At 42.4% G+C, this 16,291-nt stretch overlaps 1 protein-coding gene across 2 annotated transcripts; it reads right to left on the minus strand.

The window, feature by feature from the left end:
- Positions 1-610: 610 nt before the first annotated feature.
- On the minus strand, positions 611-11,702 carry FAM3B (FAM3 metabolism regulating signaling molecule B). Of its 2 annotated transcripts, XM_010394654.4 has the most exons (9): positions 11,378-11,701; positions 10,666-10,783; positions 6,812-6,949; positions 5,911-6,034; positions 5,161-5,219; positions 3,613-3,663; positions 2,870-2,957; positions 2,015-2,147; positions 611-744 (listed from the first exon to the last, which is right to left on the minus strand). In XM_010394654.4, exons 3-9 carry the CDS (start codon positions 6,834-6,836, stop codon positions 655-657), a joined length of 570 nt encoding a protein of 189 aa, XP_010392956.1. In that variant the 5' UTR covers positions 6,837-6,949; positions 10,666-10,783; positions 11,378-11,701; the 3' UTR covers positions 611-654. The 2 variants fall into 2 exon arrangements, with proteins under 2 accessions (XP_010392956.1, XP_010392955.1); XM_010394653.4 differs by lacking the exon at positions 10,666-10,783 and having other exon boundaries at positions 11,378-11,702.
- Positions 11,703-16,291: the final 4,589 nt, after the last annotated feature.

Genomic DNA, 16,291 nt, shown 5'->3' on the forward strand with positions numbered 1-16,291 from the left:
CACTCACTTTCAAAAATCCCACCATTTTATGACTAACTTCCTGAACATAGTAATTCCAAACCAGTCTATTCCAATTCCAGACTATTTTATTTCCACTTACCAAAATACCTATTTGTTTTCAGATTAGAATAAAACCACAGAGGGGAAAGAAAGGTTAAAAACTGTGCATTTGACCTGTTTTATAAAACTTTTATATACTAAAAAGCTAGGAGCAGAGGAATTTTCCAGCTGCTGCAGCATCCTGTGAAGTTCTTCTTTCTCATGCAAGCTAACTGAGAAACAGTTTGAGGTTTTTGTAAACCAAGGCTTTATCTCACAGGTGCTAACTTGTTATGCACAGTCTTGTTATGGTACACTGAAGAAAATATTTTGAAATGGGTCAGAGCATTCCACCAATTACCCTGAGAGGTGGATGGTCAAGCAACCAATGGTGTTATGCCACCCTTGCAAACAAAGCTATATAAACTGATTTCTATAATTAAATATAGCCACTTATCCTGAAACTGGACTCATGTTGTCTTTTCACTGTTCTCGGTACAACAGCGACAGTTTTACTATTGGTGTTTGGATGCTTACTGAGTTCTGGAGGCAATTTAATAGGAGCCATAGATATAAAAATATAGAATTGTCTTTATTAATGAGGTATGCATTTGTTCAGATCAGGTTTCTTGGGATACAGCCTTCTATTTGGATTTCGGCTGGCCAGCCATTGTATCTGTTCTTCTTCTGGTCAGAGTGGTTTATCTGTAAAAATAAAATAGTTTTTTAAAAAAAAAAATCAATATTTAGTTTTTTCGATTTACATACCAGTTTGTCAAACCTCATACAAGAGGAGGGGGTACTGAAGGAGGACTGGGAAGCTGAGGAGAATGTTGCACATCTTGCTTAATATAATGGGTGAAGATTCTGCCAGTTTCTCTCTTACACAGAGTGCTTTATTTATTTCCCAGATGGCTGTCATGATATACACTAAAATGAATATCTTTGTCCAGCAGAAGCTCTGGAATGTGAAGAATATTGCAACAATATTCTGCACCAGCACAAGCTGGGGGTGACCTGCTGGGGAAAAGCTCTGTGGAGAAGCACCTGGGGGTCCTGGTGGACAATGAGCTGTGCCTGACCAGCAGAGCGCAGAAGGCCAGTGGTGTCCTGGGGTGCAGTGGGAAGAGCATTCCCAGCAGGTCAGGGTTATCCTGCCCCTGTGCCCAGCCCTGGGGGCACCTCTGGGGTGCTGTGCCCAGCTCTGGCTCCTCAGCCCAGCAGGGCCAGGGAGCTCCTGGAGCGGGGCCGGCGGAGGCTGCGCAGCTGAAGGAAGGGCCTGGAGCAGCTCCGTGCCCAGCACAGGCTGAGGGAGCCGGGGCTGCTCAGCCTCGAGAGGAGCCCCAGCTGAGAGGGGCCCTCAGCCCTGGCTGTCCCTGGCTGCAGGGAGGGCTCAGGGCAGGGCCCGGGCTCTGCTCCGGGGCCCGGCAGCGGCACCAGAGCCACGGGCAGGGCCTGAGCCCGGGCAATTTGCCCTGCCCAGGAGGCAGAACTGCTGCCCTGGGCAGGGCCAGCCCTGAGCAGATTGGCCACAGAGGCTCTGGGCTCTCCTCCCTGGGGATATTCCAGAGCCATCTGGACACAGCCCTGTGCTCTGGAATGGCCGTGCTGGAGCCACCGTGGGAGGTGGAACCAGAAGACCCAGCATGGTGCCTTCCAGCCTGACCCATTCTATGAGTCTGTGATATTCTGGGAAAAGAGCCCCATTGTGGAAGATTGACATGACTGTGGAGGGAATCAGCATCATCCGTGGACCTGACCTGTGTGTTGGGTTTTCTCGTTTGTGTCTGCCTCAGCCACACAGATGAATGTGACCGGGCTTACAGAAAGTGAACACAACAAGGGCACAGATGGAAACAGAAATCTCTGTGAAAAACAGTATCTTTAGTCCTCCTGAAACCTGCAGGCAAGTTATTCCTAAAGTTTTTGTTTTGGTATGCACACAAATATGAAGTGAAAATAAACCAAATCTGACCTTTTCTTTTTGGAGATTATCTGGCAGCTTGAAGCCTTTGGCAGCTATAAAAACCCAGCTTGACCTGAACTTTATATTCTTTATTTCTGTACTTCCCAGTTCTTCTACTAATTTTTTGGCGTCATCTTTCAACCTAGGAGAACATAGTGAAAAAAATAAGTGTTAAAAATTCAGGATGTGAAAAATGATGAAAAATATCATGGCTGATTCATGCTTTACATTCAGCATTAAGCCTGCAGAAGCAAAAATAAGATTTAAATAGTCCTGAGAGCTGTGGTAGTAGCATGACATTGAATTCACAGAGAATTGAATTTATCAATGTTTTTCCTTCTCAGTAAGTTCCTGATGTTAATACAACAGCATAGTAACAGCATAGCAGAAAGAAAAATGTATCTCAAAAACTACCTGATGTTTCAACAGAACAAAGGACAAGGGCATTAAACATGGATTAAGTCTTTTCCTGGACAATTATCATATCATGAGCTTAGCTAAAAACCCTTGAGATTCAAAAGCACCTGAATAATCAGGTTAAATGTAATAAGGAACCTAAACTAGAGACATCATAATTGGGGGTGTGGATAAATAACATTTCAGAATAAAGAAGGTTATAACCCAGAGGTAACAGCAGTGCTCTTTGGGGTGCTTTTAAACAATGTAATTTCTACCCATCCTAGGGAGCACCAACACACAGATATGTGCAATCATGGGAAAAGACATGGAAGTAAAACTTTCAGAGAGGAAATGAGAGAACAACACTGAGTATAGAATGGAATTTACCATTCCTTTACACCAATTCACAACAGTAATTTCCCAGCTTTTAACTGCTCTGCACCTCAGCCTCCATAACCTCCTTACTTGGTGCTTCCATCATCGTGAGTGGCCATCAGAAGGAGGGTCCCTTCTGGTGCATTCCTGACAAAATCCGTCATCTCACTTGAGTGGTCTGTGGAATCAGTCACACAGCTGGTTATTCATGGCACACACACCACACTCCTGTCCATGCACCCATGGTCACGAGCATTTTTAGGGAGTCAGGGAATCAACTTCCAGTGCCTCGGAACGTTCTGTTTCTCCTCACTAATAGGTGAGGAAACTTATTGTTCAAAGTTTAGGAAATGTGTTAAAAGCTATTCTTTAAGTAGATTATCTTTTCAGATATGTGGAAGGATGTTAAGAGACAGATTAGCAAATTTCCTATGATGATTTTATAGCTATGATGATTTTGTAACTAAACTAGTACAAGATACATCAGGAAAAGGAATTTTGCTGAGTGAAGTATCTGGATGTAGTATCTGGTTAAGTGCTATTCCTACCACAATGAAATAAAGAAAAAGACAAAACAAAAAAAGGGAAAAGAACAAGATAGTTAATTTTTTAAAAATGATCTCAAACAGAGAGAAATTCAGCTTTTCAGGCAAAATTTGTCATCATAGCTGGCCAGAATATATTTTATGAAGACAGCAGCTGTTTGTTTCAAGCTGATCCCTATTGATAATACAATCAAAGTCAAGCAGGAAAGAGGAGGATAATGATGTGAATATAAGTCTTTTATTAATGCTGAAACACTGACAAAAGCTCTATTACCCTCTTTTCCTTACCTCCTGTCCACATTTCAAAAAATTTTGTCGATATAGCTTTTCCTGTTTTATCTGTAATTAAAAAAAAAAAAGTCTAAATATGAGGAAACATTATTCAATCTGCAAACATAGCATTTTCAGCTAAAGCTAAGCATCTCTACTTTTGTGTATTATTTGGCTTCTTTTGTTTCAGTTCTTAAATTGGAAGAAATACGAAATAGCACAAGTTTAAGATTTGGGGAGAATATATTTTGTTTCATGTAGTCTCCAAATCATCAAATGCAACTACAAAATTTGTATTACTTTTATTTTAAAGAAAAATTCTTTTTTTGGTGTGTGCTTCCATGTTTTTATATCTAAATGCACTATCCTAGGTCACAACCATAGATAGGAAAACTGGTTAAGCCAAAGACTATTTGCATGAGCTTAATTCTGTGCAGTGTTTGAGATGTCCAACCCTTCATCCCATTTGAATGCCATAAGACACTTATTGAGAACAGTCATTATCTTGCCTAATTAATTAGTGGACATGTGAAAAAATACGTTTTACTACAGACTGGTGCAGGATAGTGGACAGATTTACCTGCTCCTATTTGCCATCATTTTTCTTGTGCATTCAAGATGAGTGTTTCTGCTCTTACTCTCATTTTTAACTCATTTTTATCTGTTATACCTACCCAGTAAAGATTTTATGATTATTGGAAAAAAAGGCAGTAGTTAACTGGGAAAAAATTTGGAACAGATTCTTGTCCATGGTTAATTGAACCTTCAACAAAATCATGCAAGTTTAGAGAAAGCCAAGAGCTTAGCAATAGTGAGACAAAAAAATTGGAATATAAGTATTTTGTAATCAAAGCCTACTTGACTGTGCCTGTGAACTCCCTTTCTTCCTCTTGCCCACAAAATTTAGGGATTCATTCTTCCCTGGATCTGTTGTTGAATACACTGCACTTCATCACCATTCCCATTCATCTAAATCAAAATTTAGGATTTAGGTGCCTCCAAACCTGGAATAAAGTGCACCTGCTGCTTTCCAGTGGCTTTTACTATAAGCAAAGACATGTAACGACAGTTTAATATTAATTAAACTTTGAGTTTGTCTTTCTGTACCCTGACCAAGTCTGGAAAAGGAATTTGTACCATGGCTACACCTTTAGGCAGTACTGCAACTCTCAGTTCCTGCTTCCTCCTTATCAGTGGAGCAGCAGATGTATTTTATCAAGGACTGAAGCTGAAAGTTGAGTTCTGCTGCTGGAGATCACAGATATTCTTGCTGTGCTACAATTCTTTTGTCTAATAAAATACACTTATACCACTTCTGTGGACACATTTTCTGTTCTGTTTTCCTATACTGATTATGAACATGTTTCTTTTGTTTACCCAGAAGACTGTTTTTATCACACTGATTTGTTTTTCTTACATTAATGTGAATTAAGTTTGCAGTATTTTCCCTTCCATACTAGCTATTAAAAAACCCCACAAAACAAAATATCCAACCCCCCAAGAACATTGGTAATTTATTGCACTACAAAAGTATGTCTTTCTCTAACATTTTTTTCTCGTACTTACAATTCACAATGGCAATGTTTATACCACTTCCAGCATCATCATTCCCTTCACTTACAAGCCTGGAATTGAAATTAACACAATATCAGTAAAATACATCTGTTTGGCAGGGCTGGTGCAAAATTATGTTTACCAGTGCTAAGTAATTTTCTGATATTTATGTTTTCTTCAGTTATTTAATTCAAGAGTTTGTTGTAAACAAGAGCTTAAAAATCTTGCACAATGCATCAGTCAGTTTCCTTCAGTGACTCTTTCAAAATGAGCCATATAAAGAAAATATTCCATACAAGTGCAGCCAGAAAGATAAAGGAGAAAAAAAACCCCAAAACCAAGATAAAGTGGTTTTGTGGCTGTATGCTCTGTGGATTGTGTCTCCAGAAAAGGTCACTGCAAGGTTTTGAAGTTATTCCACCTGTCCAGTAAGAAAAGCCATGAAAGAACCTGACTTTCAGAAGGTGCTGAGCAATCAACCTTCTGTAAATCTGCTATCCTGCACCATGAAAATTAAAAATCCCACTGAAAGCTAACAGTTGTCTGCAGCTTATGTAGAGGAACAAAGAAAATCACTGGAGATTAGGTTAAAAAAAAAAAGATAGAAGAAGAAGAGTTAAATGTTGTCAGATAAATTCTGATGTTTTCTACCAGAATAGGAGCCCCTGGATGGAGCTCAGTTGCTGCTACTGAACCAAACCCAAACACCTTTCCTCACAGTACAAAGCACTTGCTTAGATGCCAACTTGGAGTGGTACTCACTGCTCATCCTCAAAACAAATTTTAGCCCTCCTCTGTTTGCCACCGCCGCTGAGGATGCGATAGGCAAAGTTCCCAGGCGGGCAGGGAGACCAGTGGTCACACTTCTGCCTTTTGGGGGCTGGGGCTGCAACAGCAAAGATGAAAAAATGTTTTACTGGATCCTGCATGAACAATTTCTACATGGGATCAACCCCCAAAAGTCAAGGTGCTAAACTCAAACATCTAAACACAGAATCCTGACAGTTCTCTGGGATCATGGCAACATTATCACAGGTTTGTTTGGGCTGAAGGTGATCACTGATTATCAAATAGATGTTGGGTCCAAGTGCAAGCTTATCCAGGGAAAAATGCCCCATATGGTAGGATTTGGTATGAATACAAGGTAATTGTTATCTGTTATTCCATCCACAAGGGCTACAAGGATAAAGGTTTCCTACCCACAGCTTGAAGTGAATAGTATCATTCTTATTTTAAGCCCTTTTTTTACACAGTAACTTAGTTGTAGAATGACAAAAATATACACGTAAGTCACCTGAGCTAAAAAATAATGAGAATTTAATCACAAAGTTTAGTTAGTGGTTCAACTGCTTATCATAAATATAAACTACATGTGATGGAAGATACAGCTTTGCACTTCTATGCCAGCAAACAGATACAGTGTTCTTATATCAGTGTTCAATTAATTACATTTACACACTGTCAGATACAGGCTGACATTGTGTTTCTTCAAAAACAGTGTCTAAGAAAAAGTTTAGCTTTGCTTTAATTAACTTTACAGTCAATTTTACTCTTACAATAGCACATAAGTAATTTCTTAGCTAACAAGCCATCTGTCATTTAGCACATAAATACACAATATCAGATATAAGAAAAAAAAGAGGAAATAAATACAGCTACACACCCCTCAACACTGGTTTCTTTCCCATCTCTTGAAATACAGCAATAGATACTGTGTTTTGGGGTACATGAGCAGCAACAAAGTACCCCAAATACCAAGCAGCCAACGATGTCAACAGCAGTCCGAATAATCTCCAAACAGCTGTGAAGGCAAAAATAAAAAAAACAACACCCCACAGACATAAAAATGTTTTCTTAGCAACAAAAAAAATCTTGTAATATTTTCTGGATTGCTACCCAAACTGGCTGTTTTCTGTCTGATTCACTGTGCTAACCACAGCCTTCAGAGATGTGGCAAATAGAGTATTTGTGGCATTCCTATCTAGGACAACCCCTTTCATTTCTAAAACTTGATCTTCAAGCAGAAAATTCCCCCCAACATTCCCTTTAATCCACATCTATAATACCCCAAAGAAACAAGAAATTCAACTTAATCCTAGTAGGATTTTGACTCTGAAAAGTAAGTACCAGCTATTACAGAGGTGTTTTGCAGTTACTATTGATTTTTTGAGACAGGCAAACACTCCAGGAATAGTTTTAAATGCTGACCACACAGGGAATTCCCTGCACCCACCCTTGCAACACGCTGGGTTAAAACAGCAGAAGGCCCAAACAACCCCTTTCACACCATGAGCTCTGACTGCATTCAAAGAATCACAGAATAATTGGGATTGGAAGGGACCCTCACAGTTAATCTATTTGACCTCCTTTCAATGAGCAGGGGAATCTTCAACTGCCTCAGGTTGCTCAGAGCCCTGTCCAGCCTGACCTTGGGTATTTCCAGTGATGGGGCAGCCACCACCTCCCTGGAGAACCTGTGGCAGTGTTTTACCACCCTTGTTGTGAAAAGCTCCCTCCTCATATTGAATATCTACTTTTCCTCAACACCAGAAGTGCTAACAGGCTTTCCTGATGAAATACACCACCTAATTTTATGATGCTAAACAAGGAAATATCACACTGCAGTAGTGGAACAGGCTGTTTGAGGCATGAGTCACTTCCTGATGTGTAAAGAAACGTGTCCTTGAAAACAAGGGTCTGTTAAGTGGAGAAAAAGAAAATTATTAGTTTTATAGTCCTGAAAACTGAGTTTGACAGGACCAATGTCCAAAAATACCCAGTATGTTCACTTTGCTAGCCTTCTAGAAAATACTGTGTATTATCTAGTCTAAATCTTCCTTTTAACAGTTTACACTCATAAGATACTTCTTTCCTTTCCTTCTTGGAACTGCCTTCTATAAACATTAAGATTTCTGCCCTACCCTTTCTCTAGAATAAGGCCAAATTTTTCACTTGTCCTTGTCAAGTCCTGTTTTGCTAGTTCTGCCACTTTCCTGTGAATTCTGCCCATCTGGTCTGCATCCAAATTCTGAAAAATTCTGCAGAATGAACACACTGCTCCAACACAGACATTCCTGAGCCTTTGCTTCTGGTTATTCATGCCAGAAGGAACTTTGATTTTTTTTTCCATAAGAGGAGACTTTACTGACTCAGGTTCTGTTGATAATCCACCGTAAAGATTGAACTTTCCCTCTTTAGCTACTCCCTATTTGTATTTGTCCACATGGTTATTCCTGCATTCTACCAGCTTTAAAAATAAAAAGCCCAGAAAAACATTGCAGAACCATTTGCGTGACTGCAGGGAAATATTATGAGAAACTTGCTGTGTTTTCATCAAAGGATTGAGAAAGTAATATAATGCATTTTCAGATATTATAAATTTCCCTGTGTATTCCCCATGAGAAATCTCTCATTCCACCACGAGCAGTGGTGCAAACCCACTCTAAAATAATACTGAAGATTACTCTGACACTTCATTTGTGCAGTGATGTGAACACAAACACTGACTAAGTTCACATGCACAAATCAGGAAGCTGCTGGAACCAAGCAGAATGACACCAAACTTTGCTCTTTCTGAACGTTCAAAAAAATTACCAGATTTATACACAAAATATATTTAATTCATAAAGGAGGCCAAGTCACAAGTTTCAAAGACAAAATCCAGGAAGAATGACGTGAAAGTGACAATTCTATTGAGAGATTTTAGTGACTGTTTTTGGGGAGGGGATGGGGCGTGGTACATTGCAAAGATCTATGAGAGCACGAGTCAGATTTTGTTTTGCTCATTCCATAGTTAGCTTGGCAGGTTTACCCTAACAGTGATTTTGCACTGTTTTTCATCCTTATTATGGAGCAACCCTGTTGCAAAACAGACTCAACAGTGCAGCATTTTACCTAAATAGACGAGAAAGTACAAATGTCTAACTGCTGTTATGCCTGATGTTATTCCCTGGTGGCTGGGAAAACCATGGAACAGATCATCCTGAGTGTGATCACATGGCACAAACAGGACAACCAAGGGATCAGCAGCATCCAGCATGGATTTAGGAAAGGCAAGTCCTGCCTGACCAACCTGATTTCCTTTTATGATCAGATGACCGCCCTGGAGGATACGGGGAAGGCTGTGGATGTGTGTACCTGGACTTCAGCAAAGCCTTGGCAGCATCTCCTGGAAAAGCTGCAGCTCAGGGCTTGGACAGGTGCCTGGGTTAAGAACTGTCTTAATGTCCAAGCCCAGAGAGTGCTGGCGAGTAGTGCCACACCCAGCTGGTGTCCAGTCACGAGTGGTGTCCCCCAGGATCACTTCTGGGGCCGTCAGGTTCAATGTCTTTATTGATGATCTGGGTGAGGGGTTTGAGGGCACATTCAGTCAGTTTGCAGACAACATGAAGTTGGGTGGGAGTGTTGATCTGCTGTAGGGCAGGAAGGCTCTGCAGAGCCATCTGGGCAGGCTGGATCGATGGACTGAGGTTTGGATCAGGAATAGTGTGGCCACAGGACCAGGACCCACCTGTGCTGGGCACTGGTGGGGCCACACCTCGAATCCTGTGTCCAGTTCTGGGCCCCTTGCTACGAGAAAGACATTGAGGGGCTGGAGCATGTCCAGAACGGAGCTGGGAATGGAGCACCAGGAGCAGCTGAGGGAGCTGGGAAAGGTGCTCAGGAACAGGGACAGGAGGAAAGGGAACGGCCTCAGGCTGGGCCAGGGGAGGCTCAGGCTGGACACCAGGAAGAATTTCTTCATGGAAAGGGTGGTCAGACCTTGGAAAGAGCTGCCCAGGGAGGTGGTGGAGTCCCCATCCCTGGAGGAACTCAGGAAACAACTGGATATGGCACTCAGTGCTACTCTCTAGTTCACAGGGTGGTGATAAATCAAAGGTTGGACTCTATGAGCTTGGAGATTTTTTCCAACCTAAATCATTCTATATATATTCTGTATTTTACTTAAAACACAAGCTTCTTAAATATTTTTGAAATATGCCTTTTAAGGCTCATACATTTACCAGCCCTCCCGCACAGTTTGTACTTGGTTCTCAAAACTCATGGAGTATTTTCACTGTCGACCAACTTTTGGTTTTGCTTTTGGGGACTCAGAAGGCACTGAGGGACCTCACTGACCCAAACTGCTGGGTCCAGCTGGCTCTCTTAGGTTTAAATTTACTGAGGTTATTTATCCTGCACACGTACATCATTTTTGGGTTTCTCCATAGACACGTGCAAACCTCTACACAGTAACAGCAAAGCCATAAACTCAGACAAAGTTAACATAGCCAAGAGAGCTTGATATTTGTGATTAAGCAATTAAGAGTTATAAAGCACAAAGTCTAGCCAGCACGCAGGAAAGTCAGACTCTGCTTTTGCTGCTAGTAGAGGCTGTGGCTGCTCAGCAACAAGGAGCAGTGTGGGGACTGTGAGCTGCTTGCTGTGCCTCCCTTGCTCCATTTCTGCCACGGAGGAGCTCCCTGAGAGCTACTGCTCTGTTACTGTCATGAAGCAGAGATACTCGGTAATACTCACAGTGCAGGCAGAGAAGGCGGCAGAGAGGAGCCAGGAGGAAGGACAGTCAGGACGGAGGTGTGGCAGGACACATAAAACAGCAGAGCGCAAGGAAAAGATGGCAGAATCACAGAATACCCTGAGTTTAAAGGCAACGACAAGGATCATCCAGTCCAGCTCCTGGCCCAATACAGGACACACCAACAATCCCACCCTGTGCATTCTTGAGAGCGTTGTCCAAACACTTCTTGGCGCTCTGTCAGGTTCGGTGCTCCCCACTTCCCTGGGGAGCCTGTTCCGTGCCCGACCACCCTCTGGGTGAGAAACCTTCCCCTAATACCCAACCTAAACCTCCCCTGAGAGAGCTTCCTGACATTCCCTCCGGGTCCTGTGTCGGCAATCCCACCTTTCAGCAGCGCCCAACTGCCCTTCTCGCTCAGGTGCCCCTTGGCAGCAACTAAATCACCAAATATAAGCCCAGTATTGGGTTATTTTGTGTTTAGCTGATTCAAAAACCCCACGTAGCCACACCTCGCTAATACACACACCCACCCGCAAGCAGCTGGGCTTGAACAGAGGAAAAAAAGCAAAAAACAGAATATATTTAAGACTCGAGCATGAATTATTCCAGACTAAGAGCTGGGTTTTGAGGCGGGATCCGCCTTCTCGCCCCTTCCCCATGGCGAGGGGGTCTCAGCCCGCCCGGAGCGGCTCCGGGACGCATCCTACTCACAGTGCCGGATCAACTTCATTATTCCTCGTCCTCCTCCTCCTCGTCCTCCTCCTCCTCCTCCTCGTCCCTCTCGCGGCCTTCCCGTGCCAGCACCGGGAAGGGAGCGGGAAGGGGAGCGGCCGCCTGTCAGCACCGCACCGCCCCGGTTAAAGTTAAATCACTTTAAATTATCTTCCGCAGAAAGCACGCAGCTGGCCGGCGGCACAGAAGGAGGGCTCATATGCCACTCACTCACATGCCCGTTCGGAAAGCTGGACTTCTTCTTTTTTCTTTCTCCCCCTCCCGCCAATGTTAAAATCATACAATCACAGAATGGCTGGGTTGGAAGGGACCTTAAAGATCATCTGGTCCCAGCCCCGCTGCCGTGGGCAGGGAACTTCCCACTAATTACATCAGGTTACTCAGAGCCCCGTCCAACCTGGCTTTGGACACTTCCAGGAATGGGACAGCCACAGCCCCCACTGTTCCAGTGCCCCACCAAGCTCACAGGGGAGAGAATTCCTTCCTAATATCCGATCTAAACCTTCTCTCTTTGAGTTTGGATCCATTCTCCAGATGAGCCAGTTATTTCTGAGTTGAACCCAACCCAGGACTTTTTTCCACTGGAGACCCCTCCTCCTTCTTCCACCCCTTGCCACAGCATTGGGATGACACCAGCCCACCCTTGGTTCATCTTTTCTTGTGTGCCAGGTGTTACACACCATCATCTGTAGGTTTCCTTCCTGCTGGGATAGCTGGAATTTTCATTTAGAAAATCGCTCCAACTACACTGTGATTCTGTAGTTGTCCTTAAAACATCTCAGATTTAGTTTCCATTTTCATCCCCTCTGCCTCTAACGATGCACAGGAATTATGTTTAGCTCTGCAAAGAGATGAATAAAATCCTACAGGAGGATCCATACAGGAACAGAGTGGGGCTTTTGCATTCCTCCCAGGACACCCCTTAAAGCTGTAAATGTTTGCAGTCCCTGGAGGAGAGCTGTTTCTTGTCCTTGTCTGTGAGTTGTATGTTATAATATCCCATCAATTGCGGATGAAACCTAAGGGAGTAATTGCTGCTGGTTATTTTCAAATGTACTGGAGCTTGCAAATGAAAAAGCAACGTCGCATAAAAACTGGGAGCGTGAATAATTAAAGAGGTAGCATGGGACAAATAAACTTACGGAATGAAAAGCATAGGACAGAAAAGAAAAAGAGTTCTAAGAGGGCAGGAGGAAGTTAAGGACAACACTAGTCTGGCATACTTTCCAACATATGCAATTATTTCTGCAGGAAGTGTTATCCTGCAAGTTGGCACATCAGAAAATTATGCCTCTGTTAATAAATGATTGAAACTGTTGAAGACTGCAATTCTAGCCCTTAAAGTAACAATAATCCATCTCTAAACCCAAAACCCTGTGTGATAACCAAATGAAAAATTCCTCTATTTTTATTAAAGCCAGGAATATTAACTAAGACTTGGAATAATTTAATTTTGAAATAAATTTCTTGTACGAGCACTGGTGGGTCACAGATTCCATAGAGAAAAGTTTAAGCCTTTAGGAACTTTGTCACCACCTCAATACGGTGAAAAGACCACTTCACTGGCAATCAGTGTCTATTGGAAAACTGCAATTTTACCTGCTTTTACCCACAAGAAAAGTGTAGCAGGTTACTTCCTTTTCATTACTGCCTAAACTACATGGAACTACACCCAGGCATTTGCTACAAATCCTGGTTTGCTGGCCTGCCAAATCCCAGGGATCCAGTGGCTGAGGGGATTTTAAGTGCCTAAGGATGAGGAAACTCTAAAATGTTTTACTTCAGATATCTCAGTTTTGCATCTGCAAAAAACCAAGCGATGCTGTCCTTTCTTTAGTGATTAATAGAAGATGTGGGGTGCAGAACCCTTCTGAAATACCAGTTCTGATTTTATCCTGCAAACATTCATTCTGTCATTTGAAATCTTAGGGGAAAACTTACAAAATATTAATCTTCACTCTCAATTCACGTGAGGCTGTAAGACCCTTTGGTGATAAGCAGGACAGGAAATCTATTCAGGAAACAAATGGCACTGAATGGAGCAGGTGAACGCATCTACAAGGTCTTAGTCTTGTCTTATCATCACAAAATCCAGTCAGCAGAGGAAGTTTATGGGCTAACACAGTTAAAACTACAGCAGAGAGCAAGTTCCTGCTTTCCCTTTGAGTCATGGCACCAACAGAGAGCTTTTCTGCAAACACCCCACTTGAATAACAAATGAGCAGAAGTGTCATTGCAGCCCTCATAGGAATTTAATTTACATGTTTTCTGCTTGCCCACAAATGGCCAACAGTGCGTTTTCAATCCTGCTAGGACCAGTTCAAAGAATTTAATGATTTGAAATGGAGGCAGAGTTTGCAAGGCAGGGAGAGAATGCTGGACTAAATCTTTGCTTGTAGAGCTCACAAGAACTTAAAAAAACAGACCTCCTACATAAAGTGTGCAGCTGATGACTAAGTTAAGTAATTTTACCAAGACTTGGGGCAGACAGGAACATGCACATGGACAGCAGGGGCAGCAATGTGGAAGAGCAGTTATTTAACTCACCCGTAATTCGCCATGTGCCTGTGCCATAATTCAGGTAGAAACTCAGCATCCTGTGTGGTGGTGGCATGAAGAGGAATGTGGAAAAATAGAGATGTAAATGTGTATTGTAATACAATTACTGTTTTTTGATTGTTTTTTTCTGTTCTGGTATACCTTGACTGTCTTTATGAAATCCAGGAGCAAATAATTAAAACAAGATGAGAGCTTTCAGATAGTTCTTTTGTGGATATAAAAGATTAAAATCACCTTCCCCAAGATATGCAAAAATGGATCATTTAACAAAGGGAAAAAAGCAAGCCTTGATTACTTTCAGCTGATAAGGTGGAAAACCTGTAATGCTTGTGAGCCTGGGACATTGCCGGCCTGCTAACAACACAAAGGTGGGGCTAATTTGTGTGTTTTTCTTCTGCTTTGTTAATTCAGAGGAACAGGTGGAAAATATATGGAATTGCACTTCATCCAGATAGAAGACAGTTACATCAGCAATCAAAAATAAATCAGCAGCTAAAAAATCAATATAAACTACCAGCCTAGAGAATGTTCAAGATGTCCAACAATAAAAATAATTTCATACAGTAAGAATACAGAAAGCTGAAAGTAATGTTAAATTTACAATTAAAAAGCACTCAAGGGAAAAGTAAATAGTATTCCTACTCATAGTACTTCAGAACAATTCTGTGTGCATGAAAAGAAAGAATTTGAAGAATCACAATACCTTGTTTATTGAGAAAAAGCAGTCTTTTCTAGCTAACAGCTATAAAAATCCAACACTCTAACATTTGTGTAGGTACTGGCAGCACAGATCCTTGCATTCTTTACAACAACCTGCGTTTCTTGGGGTATGCTGTTGAATTCCCTAGACAAACAAATGATGAGTCAAGGTGCAACCAGATGGTATTTGTCAGCCTCTAGAACAAAAAAAAAAAAAGAAAAAAAAAAACAAACCCACAAGCCACTTATTTTTAAAGAGTTTCTTTTGGTGGAGAAAGGGAAGAATGGTTAACGTTTACTGTTTAAGTAACACATTGTCCTGAAAAATTACACTGAGCACTTGCATCGTCAGCCTTCACATATTTGTCTACACTCCACTGTCATTATCAAAAAAAGCCGTATTCTTGCAATAAATTCTTACTTTTGTGTTTCATACACAAAGTGAAAAGCTGTTTTGTTTAAACAATCCAGTTTTCATGGGCAAAGATGAGTAAGAGAAGTGTGAATAAACAGTTCTGCAGCTTTGGATTCCATGAGCCTGAAGTCTGGAGGGTGCCCTGAAGATGATGGTAATTTCAAGAGCGTAAGAGAAGTTTAGGCACAAGTAAAAGAATGAAAAGTTGTGAGCAGAGCTGTGTAATAATAGAATCATGGAATGGTTTGGGTTGGAAGGAATTTCAGAGACCATCCACGTAGTCTCAGCTCCCATACCATGGGCAGGGACACCTTCCACTATCCCAGGTTGCTCCAAGCCCCATCCAACCTGGCCTTGGACACTTTCAGGGATGGGGAAGCCACAGCTGCTCTGGGCACCCTGTGCCAGTAATGGAGAGGCTTCACTGAATATCAGGACAGAAATAAGCAAAACCTGCCAGCTTTGAAGGAAAAATATTAAACAGTTGGTGCCACTCCATCGTACTTGACCAACGCCCTTAATTTGCAACATACACAATAAATACACCCTGCTGCCTTTAAAAAGCTCAGGGCTTGAAATAAGGGACTTTTTAAGGAGGCGTTTAGGTGGAGGGAAGAGGGAGATGGTAAACGATCAGAAGACCCTAAGCTAAGGGCCCTTGAGGCCGGATATTTAGAAAAGAAAATGAAAGTACTTTTAATGGGATTCGGGCAAGGAACAGAAACTGCTGGGAGGGTCCCGGAGTTGGGAAACGCCCCTTGGGCTCCACCTGGCGGGGAAAGAGCGCGGAGCAGGGCGGGCTCTGCCATGGGGACGGGGACAGGGACAGGGACAGGGATAGGGACAGGGACAGGGATTTGTGTCCCTTCCCCGCCCGCAGTACAGGGCAGCAACAGCCCAGCTATGAGCCGAATCCACCCCAAACCAGCAGCACCTTCTCAGTTTCATGCTTTCTCTGCTCGATGCTGTCCAACACTGACATGAAAAGCTGAAGCAGAAACATCTGTTATTCGGGAATAAGCAGGGAAAAATCACCTCGGAGCTAAACATGGCCACCTCCTCCTCCTCCTGCCAGGGTCAGATGGGACCTAAAGCAGCTCTGCTTTCCCCGCAGAGCTACAGCCAGAAGGTGGAATTGAGAGTCACAGGAGGAATCTGGACCGATAAAATTGATCAGCTTTGAAGTTCCATCTTAACAGGATTTAAAAAGACACACAGAA

Source organism: Corvus cornix, chromosome 1 (genome assembly GCF_000738735.6).
Source record: "Corvus cornix cornix isolate S_Up_H32 chromosome 1, ASM73873v5, whole genome shotgun sequence".
Classification (NCBI taxonomy): Eukaryota; Metazoa; Chordata; class Aves; order Passeriformes; family Corvidae; genus Corvus; species Corvus cornix.